We start from the raw sequence: 24,393 nt of genomic DNA, 5'->3' as shown, positions 1-24,393 counted from the left end.
GAATTTTCATTAAAGGATATTGTAAAGGATGTGCTGCTGCTGCTGCTAAGTCTCTCTAGTCGTGCCCGACTCTGTTCGACCCCATAGACGGCAGCCCACCAGGCTCCCCAGTCCCTGGAAATCTCCAGGCAAGAACACTGGGGTGGGTTGCCATTTCCTTCTCCAATGCATGAAACTGAAAAGTGAAAGTGAAGTTGCTCAGTCGTGTCCAACTCTTAGCAACCCCATGGACTGCAGCCCACCAGGCTCCTCTGTCCATGGGATTTTCCAGGCAAGAGTACTGGAGTGGGGTGCCATTGCCTTCTCCGTGTAAAGGATGTATATTAGGCTTAAAAAAAAAAAAAAAGGCTACAAATGAACTTATCTACGAAACAGAAATAAGATTACAGATGTAGAAAACAAACGTGTGGTTACCAGGTGGGAAGAGGGGCGGGGTAAATTGGAAGATTGATATTGACATATACACACTACTACACATGAAACAGGTAACTAACAAGAACCTACTGTAGAGTGCAGAGAGCTCTACTCAGCACTCTGCGATGGCCTATACGGAAAAAGAACCTAAAAAAGCGTGCGTGTATACACATACACACATACAAACTGGCTCACTTTGCTGTATACCCAAAACCCACACAACCCTGCAGATCAACTCTACCCCTAATAAAAAGTTTAAACGGATGTACAGTAGGCAGAAAAAAAAGTTATCCCAGATGGAAAATCTGAGATGCCAGAGGCATGAAGAGCCAAAAAAAAGTGGTAAATATGTAGGTAAAGCTGAACAAACATTTGCCGTGTAACAAAACAGGAATTATAAGGTCCTGTGAGGTCACAGTAAAACCAGAGGGAAGTAAAGCACATTACGATAATGTAACAGTCAGAAGTGGGTAGACAGAGTTAAGATGTTTCAAGATTTTGCAAAGAGGAAGGTAAGTTGATTAACCTTAGATCTTGATAAGTATGCATGTAGTAATGTCTAAGAAATAGAAAAGGAAAAAGAAAAAGAAATACCATGTATGACTTTCAATTAATAGAGGAAAAAAAGACAATAATAAAAATAATAAATTCAAAAGAAAAATAAACACAAAAAAATGAGAAAAACAAGAAGCACAAAATAGGATAGTGGATTCAAGATCACTGTGTGTGAGTGTGTGTGTGTGTGTGTGTGTGTGTGTGTGTGTGTGTGAAGCTGGCTTCATCTCTGGCTCCACACAACCTTGGAAAGTCATCCTCCATCCCGAGCAATCCCCCTGCCTCCTGGTGTGAGTGTGTGTGTGTGTGTGAAGCTGGCTTCATCTCTGGCTCCACACAACCTTGGAAAGTCATCCTCCATCCCGAGCAATCCCCCTGCCTCCTGACACAGCCCCCAGAATTACTTGTCTACTTGTCTACTGCATGGGCTTCACATCCTGCCCCTTCCAATGACCCTCCATCAGGGTCAGGCTCCCTAAGGCTAGAGACTCAGTATGGCATTAACAGTGATCATCTGTCGAGTGCCTCCTGACTGCCTGGCTATAGGTACATACTGTGCATGCCACAGCCATATCCTCATTTACTCCTCACAGCTACTTAGCATGTTGGTTGTGACATCATCTCAGTTCTACTCATGAGGAAACTGAGGCTTTGAGAAGTGAACTAACTTGCCCAAGGTTACCCAACTATGAAGCCAAGGTTGCCCAACCTGGGCCTGTTTGTCTAATTCAGAGGTCATATCTCTAAAACATTAAGGTGGCATTCAAGGATTTTGGCAGGGGTATGGTAAAATACCTACAACGTAAAATATAACATCTGACCATTTTTATATGCCCAATTCAGTGGTGTTAAGAACAGCCACGTTGTTGTGCAACCATCACCCATTCACCTCCAAAACACTTCATGTTACGAAGCTGAAAGTCTGTAACAAGTCCCTGACAAACACCATTCTACCTTCCGCATCTTGGTTTTCCAGGAATATATACCAACCGGTCCCAAGCTCCCATCTAACCATCTCAGCCTACGCTCAGGCAACTCAGTCCTGTCCTCTGAGTGTGCCCTGCATGATCCTAATTCCTTGCCTTCGCTCACACAGGTTCCTCATCCTGCGATTTCCTTCTCCAAGCCCTAGTCTTCTGAAGTCTCATCCTAAATGTCTCCTCTCCAGGAAATAGCTCCTGCCTTTATCGACTGTCAGGGACTTGCATCATGCTCAAGTTATGTGTTCAACGTGTCACCTGCCCTACTGGGCGACGAGTTTACTAAGAGCTGGGACCTTGCCTGGTTTGTCCTTCAGCTCCCAGAGTACCCTCTGCAGTGCATGCTGTGCATGTTTTCTGAAACCTTTAAATCCAGTTCAAGAGGACTGGTAGAGGCTGCACACAAGCAGATCCTTTCCCAAGAAATGCAACTTGAAGGACGGGGCACATTCTCCTGGAGTTGGGCACCGAAGCATTCCTGCCCTCCCCATGATGCCGCGATGGAGAAGCCTCTGTAGGCAGGGATGCTCCTGGTGGTGGAAGCGCTGCTTCTGAGCTCAGGACCCCTCTTCTATAGCCCCTCACCTTCAGGAATGAGCTCCAGCTCCTATTAAGCCCCAGCCTCTAGCCCTGAGAACAGTTTGCATCTCTGTGCCACCACAGCCTGTTTCCTTTCCAGAATTCACAGGAAAACTATGAACTACAGCTGGCAAACCTCTCACCTTCCTTCTAAGACTCAGACCCAGGCAAATCTAATCGAAGCAATCACTGCCAATTTGGTGCTACAACAACGAGGCCAGGGGCTGAGAAGATACAATGGAATGAGGAAGAATCAGTCCTATTCCTGCCCAGGAGGAGCTTACAATCTAGGTGGGGAGATAAGACACATGGGAAAGCTATGCAGAGGAAAATGAAATTAGGCCTAATTACCAGTTGCAGGCCACAGGGGAAGAGGTTCCACAAGACTGAGCCTCAGAGACAGGCTTAGCACACGTGAGGGTAGCCAGGCCTGAGGGAGCCAGGGCCAGAACAGGCCTGCCCAGCTGGGAGAATCTGGGACCCAAGCTGATTCTCAGACGACTGAGCGCAGGGTCATTCCTATGTGCAAAACTGAGGGACCGGAAGAAGGGTGTAGACCAGGTAAGGGGTGTGGTATCTTTGAGGTGATCAGCCTAGATAGGTGGACAGAGGGCTGATGCAAGGGTCAGGGAAAAGTAGGTGAGGTTGGAAATGGCCAAGCTGAGGACACCAGGCTGAGAAGCTCGGGTCTTGATGGGGACAGTGCTGAGGAAGATACACCAGGCAGCGCCGCCCCACCTCCCGCTTCTTTCTTCACAGACTCAGCGCAGTGAGCTGACCCCTGACCCCTGCAGAAGCACTCCCTTTCCAGACCCAAAAACAGTAGAAGAAAAAAATAAAGCCTAGATCCACTCGGAAAAGGGTAAACCAGCCTCTCCCAAACTTTCCTTTGATTTGCCCCCAAGACCTTAAATACACCCTTTCAACCCCTTCATTCATAGCAGTTGCTTTTCTTTGAAACCATCAAAAAATGTGGGGCTGTAGTCTGTCTTGCTGGCAGGAAAATTCCACATGCAACTTGCAGCATTTAAAGGGGGGGAATTGCTGGCCTGGGAGTAGAAGTCTGAGTGTGGTTCTTTACTGGACCCAGGAGTTAAGTCGCATTGTGATGAACTAGTTGGGTAATCTTGGGCAGGTCACTGAATCTTATGAAACCTCAGTTTGCTCACTTCTGATATGAAGATAACAATACCTGCTCCCACTCAGGAAGGCTGCCTACCTTCCAAGCACATGGGTTTCTGTAAGTGTCAACTAGGATGTCAGGCTAGTTGAGATTCCAGTTGTTTTTTTAGAATTCTAAAATTTGCTTCTCTCTCCCAGCAGGGAGTCCCAGACCCTCTGGCAGTCACTGTAAGAGATAACTATCTGGGAAGGCACATTGTCACCAGCACTACTGTCCATCAAGGCTGGAATGGCCTCAAAGGGATGCTGTCCTGGTCTTTGCCTCCATGATCAATGCCAGATGGGCAGGCTGCTGGACATCCAGAGCAGGGGGAAGGGGGACAGTGTCTCTGTCCCCACCAAGTGCTTGAGTGTGAGCAAGAGATCAGAGGCTGAACAGCTTAGGAAACATCAGAGACAGGACAGAGGCTTTGGGAAGAGGTGGAAATGTGGAAGTGTGGCGGTGGGAGAGAGGACAGAATACTAACTAACCCAGAGCACCAGGAATCTTGGAAGAAAATGGCTGAACCTAGACCCTTACCTCACACTGTATACAAGCATTTCAATGGATCATTGACTTCCATGTAAGAACTAACATTATAAAATGACTAGAAAAAAATATGGGAAAAATCCTTTATGGCCTTGGATTTGGCAAAGATTTCCTAAATAATACGCAAAAAAGCACAAGCTCTATACTGATCTAAAAGTCTTCATCAAGATTTAAAACTTTTGTGCTTCAAAATACATTGCTACAAAAATGAAAAGGTAAGCATAGACTAGGATAAAATATTTACAAACTATGTGTCCACCAAAAGGCATATTTTGGTGAATATCTATATAATATAAATTATATAAATGTTACCAATATATATTTAAGTAAGCAAGTATAAACTTTAGTCTCCTTGATGTTTCAATATAGTTGTTACCTGATTCCATTTTACCACAGAAACTGTCAATGAGTTCCCAGAAAGAATATAATATATTTGAATAGATATTTGAAATACAAACGTTTTGGTGGATATACAGTTTGTAAATATTTAAATATAATATATAATTTAAAAATATTTTCTAAACCTATGATATATTTTTAATGTATAATATGTCACATATAAAATAAATTATAATTATTTTACATATTACATTAATATAAACAACCCAGCTTCAAAAATGGGCAAAGAATTTGAAGGGACACCTCGCCAAAGAAAATATATGGATGGCAAATAAACACATGAAAAATGTTCAACATCACTAGTTATTTGGGAAATAACTAAAGGTAAGGTAATAAGATACCATGACACATCCCCTAGAATGGCTAAAATTTAAAAGACCAACCAATTCTGAACGTTGACAGGGATAGGGAGAAACTGTAAGTGGAAATGTAAAATGATTCAACTATTCTGGGGAAAAGTTTGGCAGGTTTTTTTTTAAAAGTTAGACACATGAGCCAGCCATTTCATGCCCAAGAATCATAAAAGCATATACTCACACAAATTCTTGTATTGATATATGAACATTGATTGAAGCTGTATTTCTAGTAGCTCCAAGCTAGAAACAACTCAAATGTCCATCAACGTATTAATGGATAAACCAATTGTGGTATATTCATAGGGTAGAGTACTACTCAGCAACAAAAAGGAACAAAGTAATCATATATGCAACAACATAAACAATAATGTGGAGTAAAAGAAGGCAGATTAAAAAAAATACACACACTGTATGATTCCACACACACCCAATTCTAGAAAAAGTAAACCGACCTGTAGCGACTGACAGCAGATCAGTGGGTGGCCGAGTGGGGCAGAAGGGGCAGGAGGGTGGGGCTTCAAAGGGGCACAAGGAAATGAGCGACAAATGCGCTCAATGTCCTGATGGTGGTGATGGCTTCACAGCGGAGACCTAGGTCAAACTAATCAAATTGTGTTCTTCAAACATGTGAGTTTACTGTACATCAATCATACTTCAATAAAGCTGTTCAAAAGAAGGAGGAGGAGGGAATGTGGCAGCCCTTGACTCATTGGTGAGACCAGTCACTCTGCTCTCCTGGTTGAGTGCAGGCATGGGTGTGGGGTTTATCTACAGAACTATGTTTCCTCTGCCATCCAGGTATTCTTTACCTATTTGCCTATATCTCCCCCAGTTGTTTCAAGTTTCTCAAAGGCAGGGCAGTGCCTTTTGTGTCCAGCCTCCCCCTTGGGGAAGAGGAAGACGAAAGGATGGGGCAGCCTCCATGGGAGCAGAAAAAGGGCTGGTCTTTCACTGGGACCAGTGGTGATGACATGAGGATCCTGGAGGGTGCACCCAACCGAGCGAAGCATGCAGATGGCTGTCATTCCTGCCTTGTTTGTGGGATGTGTAGCAATGCACTTGGGGAATACTCCTAACACTGCTGCAGAACTGGATAAGGCAGAACTGAGATGCTGAGCCCCATCAGGCTCCCGAAGGAGCTTACCCTTCAGGTCAGGCCTGTTGGACAAGATGGTTATTACAAAACCTACAACAAGTTGTGAAATAATTTTGGAGCCAGGAAGACAACGCTGTGTGCAAAGTGCTCCTCCAGCAATTGACAGAACCCAAATTCCAATCTTTACCATGCTGACCTGTTTGAGATCTCTATGGTCTTCTGGACAGATTGTCATTTTGGCTGACTCACCCAGAGGTTGGTGACCTTGCAAAGCCAAATTCTTAGCTCTCTCCCTTCTAACAGCCAGGCCGGCAATTCTTCATGTCATCAGGGCTTGGCTTTCTTTTTTTTTTTTTCCTTTTGAACACAGCATGTTTTTTTTTTTTCTTCATTTATTTTTATTAGTTGGAGGCTAATTACTTTACAATATTGTAGTGGTTTTTGTCATACATTGACATGAATCAGCCATGGATTTACATGTATTCCCCATCCCGATCCCCCCTCCCACCTCCCTCTCCACCCGATTCCTCTAGGTCTTCCCAGTGCACCAGGCCCGAGCACTTGGGGCTTGGCTTTCTGAGGGCCCATACTCGACTCTACATGAGGGAGTTAACTTCTGTTGCGTTCAACCACTACAAGGGACTACAGTGGCAATGGTTCCCATTGTTGTTTTGTCGATAAGTCGTTTTCAACTCTTTTGTGACCCCCATGGACTGCAGCACGCCTGTCCATGGCTTTTCCCAGGCAAGAACACTGGAGTGGACTGCCATTTCCTTCTCTGGGGGATCTTCCTGACCCAGGGATCAAACCCGTGTTTCCTGCATTGGCAGGTGAATATTCTACCACTGAGCCACCAGGGAAGCCCAACAGTTACCATAGATTTATATAAACTAAAGTATGAACAAGACTGAGAATGCAATTCCCCACCCTGCTGTCAGTCCTGCCAACAACTATGACCCTCTGTCACCCCTTGTGGGTTATCCTTGACAGCATCAGCCTCACTGAAGGAAAGCCTGATTCAAAATGTTGACCACAGAGTGGACATTTGAGACTACTTCTTTCATGACCAAAGGAGAAACTGTTTCCTTCACTCACACTACTTCTGATACCAAATATGTGGGGTTTTTCCTTATATTCAGCAATTCTGACCTGGAATTAGAACAGACCCCAAAGATAAAAGGCTCAGCCCCACAAGACTGCCCCTCTTTAGACAACCATCACAAGTAGTGGGTCTCCAGGTTACCCACACTTCCCACTTGGCTACAAATTGGGAGTTTCCATGACCCGCCCCCTCCTTCACGTTCCATAGTTTGCTATGTGGCTCACAGAACTCAGGGAAACACTATACTTACTATTATTGGTTTATTATAAAGGTTCCAAGCTGGGAACTGTCAAACAGAAGAGATGCAAGGAGCAAAGTATGGGGAAGGGGCACAGAGCTTCCATGTTCTCTGTGGGCACATCACCTGCCCAGCACGTTAAGAAAAGAAAGAAGAAAGTGTTAGTCATTCAGTCATGCCCAACGCTTTGCGACCCATGGACTGGAGCCCACCAGGCTCCTCTGTTCATGGGATTTTCCAGGCAAGAATACTGGAGTGGGTTGCCATTTCCTCCTGCAGGAGATCTTCCCAACCCAGGGATCGAACCCACGTCTCCTGTGTCTCCTGCATTGCTGGCAGATTCTTTACCAGCTGAGCCCCTGGGGAAGCCACGACCAGCACCTGAACACGTTCACTAACCTGGAAGCTCTCTGAAGCCCTTCATTTAAGGAGCTGAGATGCACATGAGCCTGAGACTCTCTGTTGCTGCAGCTGGCTTCCAGCCTCGGCTTTTCACTCGCCACTTCCCTCCAAGCCACCTTCCTCAGGCGTTGGCCTTCTCAGCCGTATCACTCGTGTCCAGACTTCGCTCACTCTGGGGACTCACCTCAAAGCTGGACCTCCTTGGCCTGACTCCTGAGTATTCCCGTGTCCAGCTGCCCTCTTCCTCCTCTGGCTAATTTGCCTCCTATCTGATCCAATCTGGCCTCACCCCACCTGCCAAAGTATCGAGTTGGCTGGTCGTGCCCTACAGGCATTCCCTGATCCCACTTGATGGAGGATGATCCAGAAGGAACGAGGGGGTATGACAAAGTATGGGGGTTCAGGGTAAGAAACTAGGGGTTTCTCAGGAATTAGATGGGAATAGGCATGAGCTGGAGGCAAATTCATTCAGGATTCGAGAGACATGCTTGAGGGGGCCATCATGACTGAGGGTGGAAGCCTCCTGGAGATCCCAGGAGCTAAACTGAGGTGCTAAGAGCGGCTAAGCTGGGCTTCAGGCCAGGAATCAGAGAGACTGAGGGAACTCAGCAATCGGCTGGAGACAGCTCTCAAACTGGGCACCTTTGTCAGCTGGACTCCCTATGCTCCTGTCTGCAGCATCTCAGAGACACTGCTCGGCAAAGCACACCAGAGACTGGAAAGGCCAGAAGAGGAAGAGCCACAGTGGCCAAGAGAGCTCCCCCTTGGGGTGCTCCGCTGGGTGCTCCGGAGAGTGGCTGCACGCTCACCTTGCAGCCCAGGCTAGATTCTCCCTAGGACACACCACCACAGGTCTAGAACGTCAGAGAGTTTTCTTAGCTCCTTCAGGCCACACAGATACAGTTAGTAAATCCAGCCCTAAGGAAATTTCAGATTAACTGCTCCCATCTGTTTATCATCCAAAATCTAGAGTGGAGTTGGGATGAGGCAGGAAACACATATTACAATTCAAGATGCCAGGATCTCAAATAAGCGTCAAGGAGTTAATTTGGAAACATATAATCAACTCCCAAGAAGAATGTGGCTCCAAGGCTTCTAAGAAATGAGAATGACGCTAAGATGCCAGCATTCACCTACGAGTGCCATCTCTAACCATCAGCAGCCTTGTGGCATGTGCTGACCCGAACCAAGGCAGTGAGAAGCCCAGCGCTGAGCCCAGTTCTGCCACGATTTGCTGCGGGGTCCTGGGCAGATCACTTCTTTCCTGGCTTCAGGTTCCTGGTCTTGACGACACTCCCTGCCCCATGTCAGGCTGCACAGGGAGCCTCATCCACTGCGTGCAGCTCAGTCTGACAGGTCTGATTCCCCAGTAAAGGCTCTCTGGGCTGTTTATCTTCCCCCATCAGAGAAACTGAACTTCTCTAAACCTCTGTGGCTCTTGGACAGCCTTGCTGGCACAGAGCACTCCGGGGCCAGTCCTCTGAAAGCAGCCACGTCTCTCCATGTGACCCTGACACAGGACAGCCAAAAGGAGAACAGAAAAAGGAGAAGCAGACCAGCGGCGTGCATACCCCCAGAGAGTGCTCGGCTTCCCCCCCCAGACCCCAGGGCTCGCTGCTGTTCTTGAGAGGGACAGAGTGTTTGAGCTGGATGGCTCCTGTGGCTTCTCTGCTCTGTGGCCTTGCTGAGTGACTGTCCTGCCCTGTGCCTCGGTTTCCCTGTCTGCCAAGGGGCCCAGTCGTGAGGATTAAGTAAGGATGTGTGTTAAACAAGTGTCATAAAACAAACCCCTCACAAGCATAACTTTCCTCCTTGCTCTCTTTCTAACCACTTCTCACTCATCTCCAGGCATGCAAGCAGCTGCTCTGTTGCTCTCAGTTTGCCGTAAGTTCAGAGCGAACCTCCAGGCTCTGCATGAAACAGTTAATGAATGGCTGTAAAAATGTATAGTTATGTTACGAATAAGCGGAATTTTGGGTGTTCCCTGTTGCTTTCTTTAAAATCGATTATTTTTTCCTAGCAAACTCTACCACCAGCTGAATTTTGGAAATCTGGTGTTTTTGATAATCTTAGTGGATAGGCATAGCAAAAAATTATGTTAGCCCAAACCACTTTTTTTAAAAAGGGAGAACAAAACTGAAACTGAATTCATTTTTAGAAATGTCTTTTTGAGGGCAAATATTTATTTTTAAAACAGCAAGAATATTAACACACATATGAAAAGGATTTCTCCTACCAAGTATTTGGCTGCTCAGGCTCAAGAAATCCCAGAACTCTTCAAATTTTCCATTTTGATCTAGATCCAATTTCAGGGCTTTCTACTCATACTGAACAGAATATGAAATTAACTTCTTCTATTCTAAATAATATTTGTTGAGAAAACAGTCTTCTAATTTTAAAAGCAAATTTGTTCACAAATATTTTAGAACCAGCTTTTATGCTGTTTCTTACCATGCCTTACTATTGTTTGCACCAGAGTGTAGTTTGGTTAGTCAAAATTGCCTGACTTCCACTTGACTTTATATTTCACTAGATTAGACAGGGAGCCACATACTGGAGAAGCCAATCACAGCTGTAGTTGACTTAGTCTCTAGAAAGAGTTTCCATACTTTTCCATCATATGTTTAAAAAAAAAAACATTTATTTTTATTTGGGCATGTTGGGTTTTAGTTGTGGCACACAGGCAAATGAATTAGAGTTACCTGTGTCAACATGGAAGATTCTGAGATGTAACATGGAGCTGCCAGCCCTATAGGCACAGAGCCTTCATGAGCCATGCTGTTTCACTGGGTCCTGGAGCGGGTAGTGGATGGCTTCCTTTGGTGAATGTGAGAATCACATACAAGACTGATCTGATTCAAAACCACCAAGGATCCAATGCCCAAATTTCCATCATTAGAAATTTAATCTTCTGGGTTAAAGTTAACGGGCTATTTTAGAAATCAAAGAGATCCAATAGTTTCTGGTTCCACTGTATTCTGCTGGGCAGCCACCGGCCACAGCCAAACCCCCTTCTCACTAAAAAGCTCTTGGAAAGAAGCTGAGGCAGGAAGGCTGAGCAGCAGGGCCAAGGACAAAATTGGAGGCACACCAGTAGTTAAGGTTGATGAAAGGAGGTCAGAGCAAACAACTGGGAAACATTAAGAGACAAGAAAAGCCAACGAGGGACTTCCCCGGTGGTCCAGTGGTTAAGACCCCAAACTCCCAATGCAGGGGGCTAGGGTTTGATCCCTGGTCAGGGAACTAGATCCCACATGCTGCAACTAAAGATATCATGTATTGTGACAAAGATCGAAGATCCTATATGCTGCAACCATGAACTGGCACAGCCAAATAAATATATTTTTTAAAAGTCAGTGAAATCACAGGAGTGTAAGGAGGCATTACAGAAACTGATCCCATATCACAGAGGTAAATCAGTTCACATGAAAAGATGTCATTAATAACTTGACAAAATACTGCTAGTGGCCTCAGCAAGGGCAGTCTTGTTAGAATAATGGGGGTAGAGTCCCAACTTGGTGGGGAATAAAAGAAGGAAATAGAAGCTCAAAATGTGGGTTACTTTCAAGACTTTTGTTCAAAAGACAAAGGTGGGGGTGCCAGGGGAGAGAGAGTAAAGGGTGGGGGGTGCCAGGGAAGAGACAGTAAAGCTAAGGTTTTCTAGAATGGGATGGAATTATGCTTGTAGAGAGAAGGAAAGGAAAGGGAAGGATTAGGGAATCAGATAAAGAGGGTAATTTATTGAACTGGGTCCTGGAAGAGGCAAGAGAGGGTAGGAGGGGGAGCCTAGGAGGAAGTTGCTCTTGGAAATGATGCATGGATCCTGTTGGCAGCCAGAAAGCAAGGAGCTGAGAACCTGATACACTCCATGCTCCCAGAGCAGCAGACATTATGGTCACTGGAGACAGAGACAGCAGTGGGGTGGACCATCTGAGGAGAGCTGGACAAGCAGGAAGCAGCCACCATGGGGAATGAAATTAGTGTCTGGCCAAGTGTAAATAAAAGGACTGACAAAGAGCTGGCTGAGGTGGAAACCACATCTCTGTAGTGGTGCTAATTTTCTTTTGTCCCAGTGGAGCTGGACAGACCTGAAGCCCCACAGAGACATTGAAAAGCTGGATTATTCCAGGAGGGGGTAGGCAGAGAGGGTACAGCTGGACATGGGGCTTAAGGCCACCGAGAGTGCTGGTTAGGTGACAGCAGCTCTGGGGACAGCTGGGGTTGGGGGACAAAGTAGACTTCTCCAGTTTTCTTTTTCATAAGAGACAACAGTATATTGTTGTAACTTAAAAGCCATTCTATAGAAAAGCCATTTGAATGACTGGAGTTGACATTTTCAACACTGAAGTAGCAGTCTGCACCCCATCCTGCTTCTGGGTCACTCACCAGAGTCAAGTGACTGCTACGGGCACACAATTTTCCCCGCCTATGTCTCTGGGCCTCAGGTCCACTCCACAAACTCAGAGGTAACAACCAAAGGAGGTTTTTGTCTTTACTTCCCACCCCTGCACCAATGACAGGTACTTAAGGTGTCAAAAAGAGAAGTTTACAAGTTTCTAAAACATGGTATTTTGGTCAACCTGATGAATCATTACTGAAAGAATGCCTGGGTTGAAGACTATTGTGTCCAGTCTTTGCTTTTTGAATAGGGACTTGCTGCTGACCACTGCAGCAGTTTCGTCACCCTCTTAAACACCTTTCAGCAATTTGTCAGTCTTTCAGAATTTAAAGATGTGTTCTACTTTTTTGCGCTTTACAATTTTTAACTCATTTTCTGGCAACTATTCCTGCTCTGCACTGTTTATACTCATAAAAAGTCAGAATTACCTAAATATCCAACAGGAGTTGTTTATAGTCCTCTTTTCTCTTATTAGAAAAACAATGCATGTTCATGTCATAAAAGGTAAAAGTGCAGACAGGAAAAAGAACTGAAGGATGTGTGGACTCCCTCCCAGAGACACCAGTGCTAGTTAACACCCAGAATCAAGCTTTCCAGGTCTTTCTCTAAGCCTGAATATAGTGGGTTCACACCGTATTTACTTTTTGCAACCACTTATAATTGCCTTAAGGAATTCAGCACTCCAGGCTTAAGTCCCCAGTCTATTGCCTCCCTCCCCAACACACACCCGCTGCCTGCCTTGTGCCCTAGGGAAGGGGTTTTGCAAGTGAGAGCTGAGGATGCGGTGAGGTAAACTTAAAGAGGAGAAAGACATTGTGGGCTCTTGTTGGAAGGTGAAATGGCCACATCTACCTCAGGGACTGAAACGCCCTCACTGAATAATCATGTTTACCACCACCCCTGGACATCTGTAAATCATCTAGAACCTTGTAATTTGTGCTTTTGCAGAGTTCCACAAAGCCGTGGTGAGCCCCTCAGCTGGGGACACTCAACTCATGGCCGAGTGGAGACAGTGAAACTTGAACTTGAGCCATAACAGACGAGAAACAAAGTTCAAAGGATTAAATGAACTACAACTGCCAACCGCCATCCTGAATGGTTGTTGTCCTGAAATAACATAGAAAGAGGGCCCTTTTCAGCATGCAGCATCCCAGGGTGTGGGATGTGGAATGAGAGGATGTGCTCCAGACCCCCAGAGGTGCTGCCTTTCCCTGCCCACCATCAAATTCTGTGACCCGGTTCTTTCAGCCTCCAGTACAGGAAGATAGAACATGGAGAGTTTTTTTCATGCCCCTAGGACACCGCAGTGGATGGCATTCCTTATGCAGTCTTCAGGAAACTGATCGGTGGATTGACCTCAGTGGGCCAGACGGTATGTCATACTTGGTTCTGCCCCATTCTAAACCTTGAGAAAGTTACCTAATTTCTCCGATTCTCCAATTACTTGCTCATAAAATAGGGACCCTGGTAGGATTATGAGGACTAAACTGAGGCTGTGTAGGAAAAACACCTGGCACCTTATCTGTCATGTATGTGGTGCCCAGTGAGTATTAAATTCTTTACCTTCCAGCCCAGTGGTCCCATCATGCCTTCTCAGACTTACCACAATCTGAGTAAGAGCATCCCAGAGATGGGAGTGAACAGCATGTATTCATTCAAGTTACAGTTACACAAAGTGCCTGTGTGCCTAGCACCCTGGAACATCGACTTCACTTAAAGGTTTTTCAAAATACTATTTTAATATTCAGACAAATCTCATGGAGAAGAAAGCAAAATTTGCATTAACTTTAAAGAAAAATGTGAATTATCTGGCCCATGCCCCAGGCTTCCTAGGAATCCCATACAGAGAGGCTTGAAGGTGCTAAGTCAACCAAGGACATGACCTGAGGCCCAGGTCACACAGGTCGTCACATTTTCCTGCAGTGAGTCATAAACCAGAAGTGACATGGTCCCTCCCTAGGAAAAATCAGGGTGGAAAAGAACTGGTCCAGAGAAAACCAGCCAATTACACAGCGAGCCCTCATGGTCACTGTGTTCATTGTCCCCAGAGCCTTGCTTGCACAGCCTGTCTTTCTGAGAGTCATCCTTGGGCCAACTCTTTCAAGATTATCTCAACTTCAGTTCTCTGGAAAAGATACTCCCATTTCTAGGAAGACATCATGAAATTTGCTGTATGTCAAATCTGGGATGCTTGGCCAGGTCAAAGTTGTTTTCCTCACTCACTTCCTAGTCTAGCCTCCAACACTTCCAGGGTCACCCTCCAAGGTCAGATTCTGGGATGTAAACTGGATGTGAATCCATCCATTTACTTTTGTTCTCTATGCCCTGAGGGACTCAGATCTGTGAGGTCCTCTTAACACAGGTCGACCTGGGCTGGAAATCATATCTCCCATGTTTATCTTCTCATCATAAAAATGTAACTCCTCCACTGAATCAATCACCATGTCAGATGTCAGCTAATTTCATATTTGATATAAACAGAAAAATAATAGCCATAACCATCTCTGAGTTGTGGGAATATAAGTGATTTCTAATTTCATCATTTTGCTTACCTGTATTTTCTCAATTTCAACAATGAAATGTACCTTTTGTGCACAGAGAATGAGGAAAAAATGTAAAGACTAACATTCCTCTCACTTAGCTGTTTCCCAGTAGATTTGCATTCTGAATTCAAGCTTAAAATTCAAAACAGAAAACAACAGAATGTTTTTCCATATGATAGGAGACTAGAAATCCAGTGACCCCTCCTTGCTCTTGACCAAGCTGAACCAAATTCCAGTTTATACTGAGGTTTACCAGATGAAAGGAAATTGTTTTTGAGGCAGGATTATTTACCCAGTGTATTTTGCATATGGTTATGAGCCAAAATCACAACAAAAGCAGAAAACCTACTGGTGAAATCATTCACAGCCATGGACTGGGGAGATCACATTATTCTCCAGAAGAATGCAGGAACCTGAGGAGGTGACACCGGTTGTACAACTAGATTTGTAATTCATTCAACAAATATTTGCATATTCACTGTGTTCTAGGCACATTCTAGGACAGGGTATGCAGCAGTAAACAAAACTAGCAAAAATCCCTGGCCTCGGGAAGCCTATATTCCCATCAGGGAGACACAAACAGGAAAATCCTTAGCTTAGTATTAATACTGTTTCTATTGTTTTGACTGGTTTCCTGTCATTTTTCTCAGTGAAAGAGAACTTTCTACCAAGTCACTACTACCTCCAGTGGCTGGGTATTTCTTGACACAACCCTTTCAGGAGTGGGGCAGACTGGATTCCAGTATCTTTGGTGTCACAGTAATTAAAGAACTGGAGAGCTGCCCTGCCTTGATCTTGCTGCAGTGATTGTCACAAGGACTTAACTGATACCAAGTGGTTCCTTTATTCCTAGAGGAAGAGGATGAAACACCCCAACCATGAATGGAATAGAGAACTGAGCCAGAACACTGGGAAACCAGGAGCTGCCACAGCGGGCTACGGGGATAAGCTGAAACAGGAATAAGACTGACATAGGGAGAAGATTTTAGCTCCAGGTAAGTGAAAATATTTCAACAGCCAGAGCTGCCCCACAGTGGAATGCACTGAAGAAAAGGCAATTCCCAGGCTCTGCTGATGAATGATCAACTCAGCTCTGCCACTTACTGACTGTTTGACTCTCAGCTACTCCCATAAACTTGATGGGTCTCAGTCTCCTTGTCTGTAAAACAGGAATTGCAATGGTGCTTAGTTCATGGAATTGTGGTAAAGATTTAATAAGAGAAGCACATAAAGTTTCAGGGTACTGCCTGATACAAAGTAACTTAGACACTGAAAAACTCTACTTAGATCAGATGATGTTTGAGAACTTACATACTATGCTGGTTTTATAGTGGATTTTATCTTATTTGATAATCAAAATAATATTACATACAATCATATTTGGCAAGAGGATTAAAATCTACAACTGTAGTATTAACATCACAAAGATCACTAGCTACAGCAGGGATAGAACCTACAGTCACCTATGAGGATCGCTCTGAACAATGTGAACACATTTCTGATACACTATGGTCCAGGCCCAGCCCATGACCTCTGGCTGATTTGGACACACCATGACCTCTGTCCTCCCTGGAGGTGCATCAGGGTACTGGGCAAAGGCCAGGATCAGGGCAGTAGCAGTGTTCGGCGCTCAGGGAGTACCCTAAAGCAGAAGCACCACCCCTGTTACACGTCCTGGACTGATTCGGGCATGATCGGGGGTTCAAAATAGAAAGTCCCCAGAGAGGCTGTGCTCAATGTCATAAAACTCCCAAGGGCCCATCATGGCACGGCAGCAGTGCCAGCCTCAGCCCCACTCTGGGTCATCCGGGGCTGATGGATTCAGATGGCAGCCTGTGAGGCAGGACTCCGGAGGCACAGCCAGGCAGGACTGGAAAGCCCCAAGCCACAGCTCAGTCGCACGAAGGGCAGCCTGAAGGCAGCGCGGGGTAGGATCCCAACCTACTCATAATCCCTCCTGTGTTTCCTGTGGTGGGGGCTGTACTCAGACAGGTCTCCTCTTCCTGCCCAGGGAGGACGCCCAGGGGCGCTGCGCAGCCACAGGTGACCTGCTCAGCCCCTCCTCCTGCCCTGGCTGTTGGTAATGGTCCAAGGGTAGGGGAGGGCAAGTAGCCGGTCCACCTGTGTGTGCCCAGCAGGCCCTCTGACAACTGCCATCTCCATTGCAACGGCCCTGGGGTCAGTGGTCAGTCTTTAACTGTTGAGCCAGTTCTAACCCACAAGTTCCTGCCATCACACCCTCCCACCAGCTTTCCAGGCATGCCTAGACCTGTCTGAACTCTCAGCAGGTACAAAGCTCAGGCCTGCCTCCTCTGACTCTCCTCATGCACACTACTTAAGTATCAAAATCCCAAACAATAATACCTTATATGTGTGCGGTGCTTGGCGTTTTTCAATGCACTTTTCACATCCCGTGTATGTGCTGTGTGCTGTGCTTAGTCGCTCAGTCGTGTCCGACTCTTTGTGACCCCATGGCCTACAGCCCACCAGGCTCCTCTCTCCATGGGGATTCTCCAGGCAAGAATACCAGAGCGGGTTGCCATGCTCTCCAGAGGACCTTCCCAACCCAGGGATCGAACCCAGGTCTCCCGTATTGCAGCTGGATTCTTTACCATCTGAGCTATCAGGGAAGTCCAAGAATACTGGAGTGGGTAGCCTATCCCTTCTCCAGGGAATCTTCCTGACCCAGGAATCGAGGCAGGGTCTCCTTCATTGCAGGCAGATTCTTTACGAGCTGAGCTACCAGGGAAGCTATCCCATGTATAGCTCACAAAATCTCCAGGAGAGTTGAGATTCAATGCCCCAAACCCCAACTCGGCAATGGTCTAAGGAGATGCCCCCAAGCCTAGAGTCCAGCACACAGGCCCTGCCACCTGCACCACTGATGGTGCCCATACGCTGCTCTCACTGGAAACTGAGATTGCACCCATCAAGTCCCTACAAGGCTTGTGAAGCAGACCCTGCTCCTTTGCTGTCACTGGCTTCTAACTCAAAACTGGCGAGGGGTGGCATGGGCTGGCGGTGGGGCTTGTCTGACTGGAGGAGCCTGAGCCTGAGACCAATGTCCAGGTCTTAGCTGCAAAGGAAAACGGCTCTACCTCATGAGGCATGGAATTCCTCAAGCACAGGAGGGAGGCTCAGCTGCCGAGCAACCAGAATGAGTGACAGATGTCCAGCCCTGCATCTCATTCCATCATCCCACCAACACTTGAAGTTGTCAGAGACATTCTTATTATCCCCATTTTAGACAGCAGAAGCTGACCAGGGCAGCTTCTCTACACAATGAAATAAAACAAGGAGAAAAGCAGTCTTATTTTCAGTCAGGTTTAAAAAGATCAGCTGCAGAAGTATGGAATAACAGGATCTAGGTTTGCCTGAAGGCAAAGTCATGTAAAGGTAAAGGTCATGTAAAGACAGTCTTAGAATCTCAGCAGACCTTGAGCTTCATATGAACCGGCTAAAGAGGCTGCTGACATGGCCACTGCAGACTTGTGAGTGCAACAGCGTCTTGGCCTCTGGGCCTGCCTGACTTACCTGGGGTTGACCATTCCAGTCTGACCACATATTTGCAGAGATGGGCAGCCAAGGTAGGGAGGTTCTGTAACAACTGGTGCGTGGGCTCTGCTGCTTCAGAGGCAGAAATGGGGCCACAGGGGAGCTACAGGGACCACATGCCAGATCAATACCTGTAGAACAGGGCAAAAAGAAGACAGGCTTCTTTGTGAGGTGGAGAATACCTCATGTGTGTATACCTTCATGTACAAAGAATACCTTCATGTGTATACCCCACTGCCAGGAGAATACAAACTCTGGTACATAAAGCCATCTATCAGAAATTTTAATTGAACTAGATGATAAATAGAGTCCCTTCCAACTCTAAGAGGCTATAAACCAATAATGTGTTCTAAACATTGGGCATAATCTACAAGATAGGACGATGACCTTCCAAGAGCCTCCTAGGGACCCACAGAACTAAACAATGACAAGGAAAAATAAAAATGTGCACTTTCCTAGACATCAATTACACACAAAAATAAAAGGAAAGGTCATTTTATATGTTACATTAGCCTAAACTGAAAAGTAACGTCCAATACTGGAGAGGTTGTGATAAAGCTGGAACATTCGTGCTGGCAACTGGGTAAAATAGGTACCAATCATTTTTGAAATCAATGTGGCAGTATCAAATTGGTATCAAAAAACCAAAAGCATATTTAATCCTTGACCGCAATAATTGTTCACTTGGGAGTCTACCTTAAAGAATAATTTGTAAAGGGGTATTGCTCTATACTTAGAGGTCCTCACTACATCATTATTAACAATAAACAAGCAGTCTTAAACAGGAGAGAGATTAAGTACAGTATGGTGTTTGATGGCATATTAGGCAATCATTGTAGATGTTGTTTATAAAGAATCTCTATTCCTCAAGGGCAAGTCCTGCATCCTATTTACTGCTGTAGCCCCAGGACTGTCCGGATCATAGAAATGCCTCATTTGGTATTTGCTGAATGAGTGAATGAACAACTGAACAAAAGAATTCAATCTTAGCAAGGGAAAATGCTCATTATATGTTGAAAAAAAATAAGCAGAACTCAAAATTATACCTAATTTATGATTTCCAGAATATGAAAGATTATATACGTGTGTCCTATATGTGGACTGTGTGAAAGTGTGTTAGTAGCTCAGTTGTGCCCAACTCTTTGTGACCTTATGGACTGCAGCCCATCAGGCTCCTCTGTCCATGGGATTTTCCAGGCAAGGACACTGGAATAGTTTGCCATTTCCTTCTCCAGGGAGTCATCCCAACCCAGGGATCAAACCTGGGTCTCCTACACTGCAGGCAGATTCTTTACCAACTGAGCTACCAGGGAAAAATAAAAATAGATGCTAGGGTCATGTACTAAGGATGATGTGTTATTCATTCACCATGTTTTTCTGAGTACCTGTTATGTATCAGGTGCTATGCTACATGCTGGGAGCAGAGCAGTAAACAAAATAAGACACAGTCTCTACCCTAAAGGAGAGTTAATTCTGGTGGGTTAATGGAGTGAGAGTGGGGAAGAGACAGATAATAAACAAATAAGTAAATGAATATATGTCAGGTGGTAGTAAATGCTATCAGAAAAAAAAAAGAAAGAAAGAAAAGCAGGAAAGGGGGATAGAGAGCTCCAGGAGAGGAAAGGCTGCCATTCTATATGTGATGTCCATGAGGATATTTGGGGACGATCTTTCAAGCATTGGGAACAGCATGTGCAAAGGCCCTGAGGCCAGAGTGTACCTGATGCAATCAAGGAATAGCATGGAAGTCAATGAGCTGCAGCAGAGGAAGCCTAGGGGATGAGGCGAGAAGCTATAGGAGTCAGAATAGATGAGGCCCTTACGCCACCATCAAGACTGTAGGGCTTGCACTCAAAGAGACAAAGAGGACACTGGAGGCATTTATATAGAGATGTGACTTATGTTTAAAAAGGAATCACTTCTTTTATATCCTTTTATAAGAATATTTTATGAAAGTTTAAGATGAAAGGAAGGATTTTAAACAATGGACAGATTATCATAACATTCCTGAGTTGATTCACAAAATATTTTCTGAGCCCCCCTGCTCAGAATCTATTTCAAGATTACAAAGATATATCAACCATACAAAAGTCTTTTTTTTTTTTTTTTTGGCCTCACAGCACAGGATCTTAGTTCCTGGATCAAGGTTTGAACCCAGGCCCTCGAACAGTGAAAGAGCTGAGTCCTAACCTGAGACTGCCAGGGAATACCCCACACACAAAGTATGTTTAAATAACACTGTTTTTTTTTCTTTAAAAAAAGAGAGAGAGAGATTATTCAAATTAATTAACTGATTCTGTCCTTTTTTTCTTTAGAAATTACGGAGGTAATTTTTTAAATTAACACTTAGATGTACATTTCATATTCTATACCAGGTCCCTTATTGTAAAGTAAGCTGCTGCTTGGGAAATCCTAAAGTTGGCTGCTTATTTGACTCTTAAATATCTCATGCACAACTTCTACAGCATCACTCACAACCCATCATTACTGACAGGAGACCCTTGTGGGAAGTCTGTATGTGCTGGCAAGATTATCTGAAAGACTAATAAAATCCTTTTCAAGGATGCAGAAAGGAAAATGGCTACATTTCAAATTCATGGCATTTCAAAGGCATGAATTAAGCTCTAAACTCTACATTTGAAAAAAAATCAACACAAGTTCTCTAATTTATGTTTTAAACTGAGAAAACAAATCGTTGCTAAGAAATGAAATTTGCAAAATTCTTAAACACATTTTCTAGTTGATATGCATGTACTTAAAACTACAAGCTATACCAAAATATAAATGCAGGAATCACTAGCATTGAACTTGGTTGATATGATTTCATCGTGAAATCTGGAATTGTTGTTTGGTTTGGTTAAATTTATTCCTAGATATTCTGCCTTTTAGAGATATATAAAACTGATCATGTGTAGATGATATTGAGATGATACTTCTGTGAAAACATATGAGAGAGTTTATTCCTTCTCTTCCTCCTTACCCCTCATGCCCTGGGTAAAAGGGCTCCTTCTTAGCTCGCCAACACCTTGATTACTGTGATAATCATATCAGAGGGCTCTGCACCCTATCCCTTCTCCTCGCCCTCACCTGTTAACTTCTCACACAACGTAGTTTGGCACGGGGCTACAAGACTTCCTCTCTCCTTCAAAGCAGTCATATTCCTGGAAGACTTCCCAATGACCCCTCCAACAAATGTGCTTCTCAAACCCATGACCTCCTCTGTCCACTCCAGCCACCCCGCCCCTGCCCCATAGCTCCTCTACCTCTGACCAGCATGTCTGACCTCTCTGCTCTTCCCCACTGAGAGCCCCACCCCTCCCATTTTTCCACCCCATTCTGGCTTCCCCTCCTTCCTCTTTCTTGGTGTACTACCTCTTCCACCTCTCTTGTCAGCATCTCCAGCTTCCTGCAAGAACTGTCTCCTTTGTCCTGCAGAGCCCAGCCCTGGATCAGCCTCACCAGTAGCTTTCTCCCTGCCTTTCTCAGGGCTGATGGGATGCTGAAGAAAGCCCATGCCTCACAGATTAGTGCTCCCACAAATCCATGGCCTCCGGCCTCATCAGTCCCTCACCACTAGCCCGCAGTCTCTGTGGGCTGCTCTTAGCTTTCCCTCCCCTTCTCCATAGTAGCCATCTTGAATATTTTCTTCTTTCTTCAAGCTTCCCTCCCCATCTCACTTCCTCACACTGAGCAGGTATCCTTGCCTCCCATCCCAAGAGAAGTAATAGCCATTAGGCGTGAATTCCCTCCATTTCCTGAACCCACCTCCCGACTACCTACCAACCAACTTTTGATCTACCTGCATCTCCAACTCCTCCTTCCCTTCTCCTGCCTGAGGCTCACTCTGAACCTCACCGCCCCGCCTCCACCCTCTTGCTGACCTCACTTCATTCTTCAATCCTTCTCTTTCCTGTATCCTCAACTATTCATATACTGGCTTTTTCCTATGAACAGTTTTAAAGGTCCTAATCTCTCCCAACTTAAAACTGTCTCCCAATGCTATTTCCTTTCTGGTTTTCTCTCTCCTCCCCTTCAAAACTGCTAACAAGCCTTATCTACATCTACCTCCCACACACTCAGACTTCCACCCTGCTGCTCCATTGAACCTGCTCTCTCCAGGACTGCCAGTGACCTCTTTGTTGCTAAATTTGGTGTTCGTTTGTTCAGACTTTGGCTTACTAGACTGTTCTACAGCATGTCAACTCACACCCTCCATGTGGCTCTGTGCACACTATTCTTTGGTTTTCCTCCTATTTCTCTGTTCTAACCTTTTCTTCTGGGCTCTTCTTCCTTTACTTGTCCCTTAAATGCTGGCATATCTCAAGCGATTTTTGTTTTCTCTTTCACCCTCTCTACAGAAGGGTTTCATTCATTTCCATGGCTTCAGTTATGATGTATATGTTAAGAGCCTGATAACTTAAGCTGCTTTCTCCAGATCACATCTCTTAAGGATGACAGGCTCTCAGGCTCTGTCTTTTTGGTTGGAATTAGGTTCAGGGTAAGAGTATCCCTGATCACTTCTTCTTTGGCCTGAATTCATTACTCCCATATATTAAGGCACTCTCCCAAGATAAGCTCCAAATCACCCAATGGACATCTCCCCTGATGTCCCACTCACCTCAGACTCATCTCCTTCTCTTCCTGCCTAAGCCTGCTCCTTTTTCTATTCCATACCTCACAGGAAAGCACCACCATCCACTCACCTAGTTACCCAACGCAGATACCTGGACATCATCCTTGACTCACCACTCTCCTCCTCACCCTCAGCTTATCACTCACAAAGTCCTCTGAATATTTCTTTCTTTTTTTTGGGCCATGTTATGCAACTTGTGGAATCTTAGGTCCCCGAGCAGGGATCAAACCCAGGTCCCTGGCAGTGAAAGCATTGAGTCCTAACCACTGGACAGCAAGGGAATTCCTTGAATATTTACCTCCTTAATACAGCTCAGATATACCCCTTTTTTCATCTTCAAGGACTCTATGCTTGATAACTGCAGCAGCTTCCAACCTACATCTAAGCCTCATTCTCTCCTGGTCATTCTCCACACAGGCCCTGAAAGTGCAAGTATTAGTCACTTAGTCCTGTCAGACTCTTTGCGACCCCATGGACTGTAGCCCACCAGGCTCCTCTGTCCATGGAATTCTCCAGGCAAGAATACTGGAGTGGGTAGCCATTCTCATCTCCAGGGAATCTACCCAACCCAGGGAACTGAACCCAGGTCTCCTGCATTGCAGGCAAGATTCTTTACTGTCTGAGCCACCAGGGAAGCCCCTACACAGGCCCTAGACCTTCGCAAAATGCACATATTCTTAAAAATCTTCATTCTTGTTTAAATAAAGTTATATTTCTCAGTCTGATATACTAGGCTCTTCAGGAGCCAGCCCTGATTAATCACTCCAGCCCCATGTCTGAGATTCAGCAGCCTAGTTGAATTAGAAGACCTATGGAACTTCACCAAGACCTTTTGTCTCTCTAACAAGGTAGGAGGCTAGCTCAGGGTTCCCCTGGAATCCTTTGCAACTCCAGTTTATAAGCATCTAGAATTTCTCCTACAATACTCTGCTCTAAAACCACCCCCCCCCCCCCTTAAAAAAGACAAAACAAGGGCTTCCCTGGTGGTCCAGTGGCTAGAACTCTGTGCTCCCAATGCAGGGGGCCCAGGTTTGATCCCTGGTCAGGGAACTGGATCCCACATGCTGCAACTAAGAGTTTGCAGGCCACAACTAAAGATCCTGCATGCTGCAAATAATACGCAGTGCAGCAAACAAAACAAATATGTTGAGCACATGTCTGAGCAAAACCATATAATAAGAGAGGGAATGGGGATTTGAACTCAGATTACCCAGAACATTACCTCCTGTCTATTTATTCATAGTCAAACCAACTTCTGATTAATTCAAGATGAAGATTGTAGAAAGAGACAAACATTCATTCAGTGCTTAATATGTATGAAGTGTTTTACATAGGCATTTCATTTCTCCCTTTCAACACTGTCAAATAAGCAAACTGCAGATCTGAGAAGGTGGTTTTACAAGGTCACACAGCTAGTAAATGGGTTTGAAT

General features: G+C 45.1%; 1 protein-coding gene and 1 non-coding gene across 4 annotated transcripts in view; one reads left to right on the top strand and one right to left on the bottom strand.

Annotated features, from left to right (window-relative positions):
• ZFP90 (ZFP90 zinc finger protein) overlaps positions 1 to 24,393 on the bottom strand; it is a 161,492-nt gene that overhangs the window by 134,453 nt on the left and 2,646 nt on the right. For 2 of the 3 annotated variants that reach the window (XM_043898907.1, XM_043898905.1), the window contains exon 2: positions 18,309 to 18,460. In XM_043898907.1, the coding sequence (XP_043754842.1) occupies positions 18,309 to 18,460 (152 nt within the window). Of the gene's footprint in view, positions 1 to 17,491; positions 18,461 to 24,393 lie in introns of those variants that run through there. The other variant, XM_043898904.1, reaches the window with a different exon arrangement.
• TRNAG-CCC lies at positions 23,940 to 24,012 on the top strand. Its single transcript has one exon. It is a non-coding gene; the product is annotated as a tRNA-Gly (tRNA).

Source organism: Cervus elaphus, chromosome 4, assembly GCF_910594005.1.
Source record: "Cervus elaphus chromosome 4, mCerEla1.1, whole genome shotgun sequence".
Classification (NCBI taxonomy): Eukaryota; Metazoa; Chordata; class Mammalia; order Artiodactyla; family Cervidae; genus Cervus; species Cervus elaphus.
This window is presented reverse-complemented; position numbering and strand designations above follow the sequence as displayed.